At 35.0% G+C, this 8,369-nt stretch overlaps 1 protein-coding gene across 1 annotated transcript; it reads left to right on the top strand.

The window, feature by feature from the left end:
* The first annotated feature begins 5,335 nt into the window (after positions 1 to 5,335).
* LOC122319329 (60S ribosomal protein L18-2-like) lies at positions 5,336 to 7,642 on the top strand. Its single transcript, XM_043137355.1, has 5 exons — positions 5,336 to 5,495; positions 5,586 to 5,675; positions 6,299 to 6,427; positions 6,512 to 6,694; positions 7,254 to 7,642. Exons 1-5 carry the CDS (start codon positions 5,493 to 5,495, stop codon positions 7,410 to 7,412), a joined length of 564 nt encoding a protein of 187 aa, XP_042993289.1. The 5' UTR covers positions 5,336 to 5,492; the 3' UTR covers positions 7,413 to 7,642.
* Positions 7,643 to 8,369: the final 727 nt, after the last annotated feature.

Genomic DNA, 8,369 nt, shown 5'->3' with positions numbered 1-8,369 from the left:
CTATTTTAAATATTTTATATGTGCCAGTTAAAGAATTACACGTTCGGTCCAAACTCTCGGTACGCTGGCATTTTCCTTGTCCATAAATAGGGGGTTATTATGGTTGTGCGTCTCAGTGTAGGTTTCTTGTTTCAAGCATAATTTTCTGCCTCATTGATTCAAGTACCTGTTAACTCTTTCTTCCTATATTTATTCTAGGTTCCTTAAGAGGAAAGGTACAATAATGGTTGTGTTGATGTGTTCCATAATGCATTGTAGTATAATTACATGCTACAATACTGATGTGAAGACTGAGAAGAATTAGTATTGGATTTTTACTTATAAAAAAAATCAGTCCAAGTATTTTTGTTTTATAACATTTATTTTTTACTTTGTTTTGTGTGGATTTTTACTTATCAGAAGTTCCATGTAAATTATTTTTGGGAAGGAATGTTCAATCACTCATCATTGTGCTTATGCATTTGCATGTTGAAGTATATGAATCCCATTTTCCCTCTATGCTATTGTACATGCACGGCAGCATAGATGCAGAGGTCTACTGCAAGAAAAACGGATATTTGTTACTAATATTTTGCAACTAAAAGGACTATTTCATCCCTCATGTTAACAAATTGAAGGAAAAATAACTAAGTCGATTACAAATGGAATTACTTATTTTGACGCGGCTGTACATGAAAGTATTGTGTCGTGTTTTATTCTGCATGACCAAGCAGGCAGGTGGTTGATTTAAGAACAACCATCAAGTTGGTTGCGGTAAGATTTTATTTTATTTTTTGACATCCTTGCTTTACATCTTTAGACACCCCCACCTTTCTTTAAGCCAATAAGCCTCCAACTAAAAAATGAAACTAATCAAATCTTCTGTGATCTTTCCATTTGTTCCTGATTTTCAATCTTTTGATACTTCAGTTGGATTCGGGAAACTATAGAGACTATGGTCATTTGTGGTTCGTAAAATAGTTTGAATTGATTGGATGCATATATAACCCGATCTGCGAGTATGCTAAAAAGACTTTGAGGTGTGCTCCTTAATTTCATAGAATTAACACTGCAAAGTTTCACAGAATCTAGTTTTTATGAACATGGCCATGCTTCTTGGTAGGGTCTTCGTGCTGGCGTCAACTTGGCCTGGGCCATTGCTCTACACAAAATTCCAGAGGTGTGTATTCTGTGTTTCTTTAGCTTATTTATATTACATAAAGTGATATTAGTTCTTTCGGATGCTTGCACTTGCCATGAATAACAGGAATTTCCAACTTCCATCTGCTCACAAATTCTGGATTGTTATATTGATAACTTAAGGGATCAGCCCTTGACTTCCCACAATTTAATTAGGAGCTGATTGAGCCTAGCTATATTCTGGTTTCATAAGCAGCCAATTTGGCATGCAATTCTCTTAGAATAGCTTTATTCACATACCTTTTCATGCATGTACTAGAATTAACTTTCTGCAAGTGTTATTTGCAAAGGGTTACCTCAAAAAATCTAAAATGCATTCAGCATCCTTCATCAATGTAGTAAGTTTATTTCTGCGGAGAAGAAATGTTTAATGTTTGGGTCCATGGGTGAGATACAGTGCTTGAAAGCTAGGCTTCAGAAATTAGGTTGTAACCTGAAATAGGGTATGTATTTTTAGGCTAAAATTGGGCATCTGTAAATCAGGGGTCCTGGACAACTTTTGCAAGGAAATGTTGTGAACATCGACATGATTATTAAAATTTGTGAAACCAATTAATCAGACTATGTAAATTAATCAAAGAAACTCCATGAGGTAAGGTTTAGTGAAAAAAAAGAAGCTTTTTCATGAGGTTGTCCATCGGCTAAAAGTTTCATTTGACATTACTGAGTAGAACAAGGCAAAATAGAGATCCTTCTGTAATCTTTTAGGGGCCTGCAATATCAAAAAGTCTAAATGCATGCATATATGACTTTGGCATTTATGTTTGCCCTGAGCCTTCTTGTGGTCACCATCATCCATCAGGGGCTCTGGGTGATCTTACAGGAATTAAGAAACACCATTGCAGGAAAAATGGGAATGAAGAAGTGGAAATGTGAGAAATGGTCAAAGATCTATGCAGTTCAATCAGATTGAAAGGCTCATTCTAAAACCTGTGGGACAAGAGAATATATATGTGACTGTGGAACCCTTTTCTCAAGGTACAATTATTTTGTCTTGGTTTTTTTTTTTTTTTTCATATTAAGATGTCTTCCTTTTGGTTTTACGATGTTCTCTTGGCTATCATTGCATACTTTGGATTGTCAGCCATGATGCTCACTCTAATGTTAGGACAGTCTTTGACATATATATTTTATTGATTAATTTGTGGGTTTTTGAAGATTCTTAGACAAGAATGCTAACTTGGTAAGAGCTGTATGGAATATTTGTGGAGCCTAAACGAAATGGCAGCTTGCATGAAAGTTTGCTGGTGACATTACAAGTAAAACTGATATATTGTAATATATATATATATATATATATATTATATAGCATCTCACTGAATTCTGAACCATTTTTAAGTTGTAAGTATGAAAAGAACAAAAGAGGTCAGAGAACCCCCCCCCAAAAAAAAAAGAATGCATGCAACCTCTCATTTTACTGTATTGTCTGTGACTCAAATAATTGTTTTTCTCCTATAACCCCTCCTTTTACGGTATATATCTGCAGTATCAAAAATAATGATGTTCTGCTCTTTATCCAGGAAAAAGAAAAAAGTTAGAAAAGAAAGCTAAATACTTTTGAGGTCAATGATAACCATCTACTTAGCAGAACCAGTATCACATTACAACCATCGCACCACGGCTCTGCAATATCAGGGTATTAAGATTTCAGAACAGGGCCAACTTATAAGGTAAACTAGCGCAGACACAAGGACTATCTCCTATAATGTTTTGAATCAAATGAGTTGTTCGCTTTTTATGTTTACTTTCAGTCGTCATGGATTTACTCAGCCATGGCCTCAATAGGTGAATTTTCGCCGGCAATGTCCATTTCCAACGATTTCTGTATTCGCCGCAACTTATTTGCATGGTCAATAATTTCGGCGACGTATACCATATTGTGTACATGGGCTATATCCATTATATCAAGAATAATTCTTCTTGCAATCCGCGAACAGGGACTTCTTGCGCACACCCATGAAACACATTGTTTCATTTAAAGTGAGCCCCATTTATGGAATGTAGTTTATGGTTGATCTCTTGACTATTGGAGATGAGAAGGAAAAAAAATCAAACGAAATGAAATGCATCGTTTTCCTTATGTCCTAACCTTCATCTCTCATCTTCATCCTGACAGGTTGTTGCAAGTACCATTTGAGAAACATGTTTATGCTTATAGAGGTTGAATAGTAATAGAGATATTTACACTGCAATTGTTTATTCTTGTTTCTTTAGTTCTTCTTTTAATTATTATTTTTGTTTTCACTCTCTATTTTAGTTTTCTCTATCAATTTCTTTTGTTAGTTTTACATGTGAGCAAATTTTAAACATTTCAGATGTGTGATTTCATTTCATCTTAAGTTGTGACTTCATACTGAATCAAGAATAAGCTTGCAGAAAGAGAAGATCGGAATTTAAGCCAATAGGACTGTATGGCTCTAATGAAAATTTGCATTAGGCTCTGGAAATTTGACGTTAGGGAGGCATTGGCTTTGGTCTGGGAAATGGAAGCTTCTAATTGTCTTCTCAATCTTCCAGCTTGTCGTGTGGTAATAAAGCTTTTTGTTGCTCTGAATGACATCTCAAGGGCCTTAAGATATTTTTCGAAGCTTAAAAAAGCAGGTTTCTCTCCAACTTATGACATATATCGCGAGTTGATTAAAATCTACATTGTTTCTAGAAGGCTTGCAGAGTGTAAGGAGGTCTGCAAGGAGGTAGACATACCAATTACCAGGATTCAAGTTAGGAAGAGAGAAAAATCCAAGGGGAGAGTTCTGTCTTGAGGGAAGGAAAAAGATAAGGTGAGGACATTTTTGACATTTGACCAAAATTATAGGTGAAATGACATAAATATTCTTTTCGTTGTAGCACGACTCTTATATTAATACAATCTTATTCTTAAAAAAAGTAGCTACTACATTTACAGTCTAATTTGGTGATAATAGACAAATATTTCTTTTCTAAAGTGTTAGTCTCCTGTCGAAGAAATCATACGTGTAAATAGATAGACGTATAAATAAAATTTATTTAGTGCTGGTTTAGATTTAAAAAATATTTTAGCTCATCTTATTATTATAATATTTTAAAATCTTCACATAAAATATAATAAATAATTTAATATTTTAAAATTTTAAAATAATAATATTAAAAAATAATATTTAATAATATTTTATTCAAGTTTTAATTTTTATCTAAAATTATCTCATCTCTAAATCAAAACGAACGTCTAAATTTTTAATTTTTTTCATGGATTTGGTTGCGCCATACATATGAAAGAGTATACAATAATGGTGTATTGTATTTGGCGAATAAAATATCATAGTATTATAACGAACCATTCTAATTAGTTGATAATATTAGTTGATAATTTTGTGAAAGGATTCATGTGAAAGATTTCATTAAGGCCTAATTCATGTCGATTTATTCTTTTCAATAATCCATATTTATAGCAATGAAATCCTGAAATTTCTTAGATCTTTAAAAAGAAAACTTGACAAATTTTAATACAATACCAGAGATGATATCTATTGTTAATCATAAAAATTTGAAGTGGAGATACCTTACTTAAAGATGTTTATTTGTACTTGTATCATATATATCACAAATATTGTAATAAGAAAAAATAAGAACCAATCGGCTCCATTTGTAAAAGAGTCAAATCAGTAAGAAACATAACAAATTTGAAATTACTAACAAAAAGAAAAGAGCAGATCAAATAAATAATTACGGAGTCAACCAGATCTTTTTTTTATTTGGGGATAGAGGGACTTGAACCCTCACGATTTCTAAACAGAATAAGAGACCATTTACCTCAAGATTGGTTGATTAGTTATGTCATCTTAACTTGAAGCTGGTTCAAAAAATCAACCTATTTAGTTTTCACTAGCGTTTGTATGTATTACTAAAAAAGTTTGAACTTAATGTAAATGACTAAAATATCTTCCGCTTTATATAATTATCAATTAAATAAAAAATTATTCTACGTAACAATCCTTACATGTCCTATATAATTGTTTGAGGATATAGGGACTTGAACCCTCACTTGCCAGTCTGGATATTTGTTTTAACGAGTCACTTTTGGGTTTGATGTAATGTATAATAATTGCCCATTAGTCGTTTAAAAAAAAAAAAAAACCAAGTCCTTGAGACACGTGTCGTTCCATGAGGTGAAGCACCATGAGGACCAATGCAGCTCTTTAGTTCAATAGCACAAGATAAGACGCCCCTTAAAAACCCTAGCTCTCGTTTTTAAGGGATCCTCTCTTGCGTCAGTCGCGTCGTCGTCCCCCAGCACTAGCGAGACACCACAACCTCGTCTGCCGAAGCAAGCTCCGATGGTACTCTCTCTATCTCCGTCTCTATCTGATTCCATTTCTTATATCCCAAATCTGGCTGTATGTGTTTAATTGTGTTTCTTTTCCGTGTAGGGGATCGATCTGGTCGCAGGTGGTAAGAGCAAGAAATCCAAGCGTACTGCTCCGAAATCCGATGATATCTACCTTAAACTCCTCGTCAAGGTCTCTCCTAAGCCCTACTCATATATCGTGCGTTTATTTCAAGGCTGTATGTGTGTTTTATGTATACATGTTTTATGTTTCTTTACATGCGTATATTGTTCCATGATTTATTGTTTATTTGTCGAGAGAACCTTAAAGCAACCCATTTGTTTATGTTGACTCTAGTATAGACATGTTACCAATTTAACTTCTTTCCTAGTGCTGGAAGGTATAGTGGAAAATTGAAAGAAAAAACCCAGAGTGGAAATCTTACTGACTGAGTGTCTGTATGTATGATTTGTTGAAATGTTAGTCGAAAATAATGTATAGTTAGGTTTCAACCTAATCAAGCTGGTGCGGTGGTGGCATATTGTGTATCATAGGAGAAAAACCCCGTGTATTAATTAAAATAAAATGTAATGGATTCTGTTTGAATTTTGATGAAGAAAGTTTATTTGGAGGATATTTCTTTAAAATTTTGGTTGAACCTGGATTATATGAACTTGTTTGCATTCTCTATTTGGAGACAATAACATATTTGTAGTTAATGGATTCATCAAAGTTCTCTATTGTGCTTTTGTACATATTTGTGTGTACCTTCTGGTGCTATGTGTATAGTCTATGACTTGATGCTATGTGATTAGCTCTATCGGTTCCTTGTTCGGAGAACTGGCAGCAAGTTCAATGCAGTCATTCTTAAGCGCTTGTTCATGAGCAAAACCAACAAGCCACCACTTTCTCTGTCTAGGTTGATCCGTTTCATGAAGGGAAAGGTTTGCATTTTTTTTCTTGAATTCTCTTTCCATGAAAAACATGAATTATGGATTTTGATCTCATTGTGTGTGGTTTTCCTGTAGGATGGTAAGATTGCTGTGGTTGTGGGGACTGTGACTGATGATATTAGGGTTTATGAAGTTCCTGCCTTGAAGGTCACAGCACTGAGATTTACTGAGACAGCTAGGGCGAGAATTGAGAAGGCTGGCGGTGAGTGCTTGACGTTTGACCAACTGGCTCTGAGGGCTCCACTGGGACAGAACACGGTATTGGATTTGATGCTGCAATTAGTCTTTCGTTGTTATTGGAGTGTTCTCATTTACTCTGTTATGTTGATTTATCTTGGTTGCTACATTATTGAAATAGTTTAGTACGTTTCTAGTGCCCAATTGTTAGATTTAGCTTTGAATCTCTCTTTTATTTTGTAATTTGATGGCTTGAAATCATTCTAGAAATTTAAGATGTTCCAAAAGAGGATTTTGCTAAAAGCTCAACAATAACCTAATTTCCTAGAAGTTTGCTGAGATAATACACAATTAGTAAGCTTCCCTTTCTTTATTGTGCAGATGAAGATTCTCTTGTCATGCCTTTAACGATTCCCTTCTATTGTTTTGAAATCTTAACAAAAAGAAATTGAGTTCCTGTATGTGTTATTAATGAAACGATAAAAATAAAGTTGATATTTATAGAGATTCATCCTTCTTATACTGGGAATTCAACAGATTGTTTAAATTATTTTGTTTGTTTTTTTATAAGTTCTTCTAAATAAGCTTGTAATGTTTGATAGGTCCAAACCTATTTTGTTAAAAATAATATTGGATGCAGGTCCTTCTCAGAGGTCCAAAGAATGCTCGTGAGGCAGTGAAACACTTTGGTCCTGCACCTGGTGTGCCACACAGCCACAGCAAGCCCTATGTACGATCAAAGGGAAGGAAGTTTGAGAGGGCCAGAGGAAGGAGGAACAGCAAAGGATTCAGGGTTTGAGTTGATTTTGGTACTTGTTGAGGAAGAAATGTTTCTGACAATGGTGATCCAAATTTTTGTTAAGAGACTATCGTCATGTAGATACGGCATGGCGGTTGTATTTGTCTTTCTTACTTTGCGTGGGCTATGGACATGATCTTTTAATGCTTGTTACTTCAGACATCTCTTTTCTACACTAGTTTGTCTAAAAATGTATCTGGGGGCGCCTTTGATATTCCCTCCACGCACCACTATGTCTCGCAGCTACAGATTTTTGTTTTCCCTAGAGTTTCATGCTTTTCTTTTTTAGTAGTTATTTTTGTATGCTCGATTATCCAACAATACAAGAGAGGAGGATCGGGAGATTGTCGATGACCTCTCCAAATACCGAAGAAAAACTTTATATACAGTCTGCGAGTACAGTTGAGATACAATACAGCTTGCACAGATGGCTTCCACTTTCTTACTCCCTCTCTCTCCATTAATTCCTCCCACCGTGCAGTCACTTTCTTCCTCCGTCCTCTCCCCTTCTTTTTTCTCAGCAGATGGCCCTTCGGTTCTGGAACCATATACCAACCTGGTGAGGTTGCAGTCCAAGCTCGTTAGCTAGCTGGTGTTTTATCTCTGCCTCGAACATGACTTTCAGCGACTTGATTTATTCTTCGTTGAATCTACGCATGTTCTTGTTCTTCATCATACCTGTCACTGTTTCAAAATCTAATTTTTATTGTTGTTTAGGAAAGATTTTAGACTTCGAAACAGAGAGATAGAGCAGGAGAGTGTTAGTGTGGGCCTGACGCTGCTCTTTGCTAGGAGAATTATCTCCAAGCACTCGAGTAATATTCTACTGACATAGAAAGTGATGTAGCAATGATCAGTGTGTATTTTATGACTCTTAAATTATCTTATGAATTCATTTCTTTCTACGGGATCCAGTGGGGCCAGTTGTATGTTCAGCTTTAGATAAGTTGGGTATTC

This window comes from Carya illinoinensis, chromosome 8 (assembly GCF_018687715.1).
Source record: "Carya illinoinensis cultivar Pawnee chromosome 8, C.illinoinensisPawnee_v1, whole genome shotgun sequence".
In the NCBI taxonomy this organism is placed as follows: Eukaryota; Viridiplantae; Streptophyta; class Magnoliopsida; order Fagales; family Juglandaceae; genus Carya; species Carya illinoinensis.
This window is presented reverse-complemented; position numbering and strand designations above follow the sequence as displayed.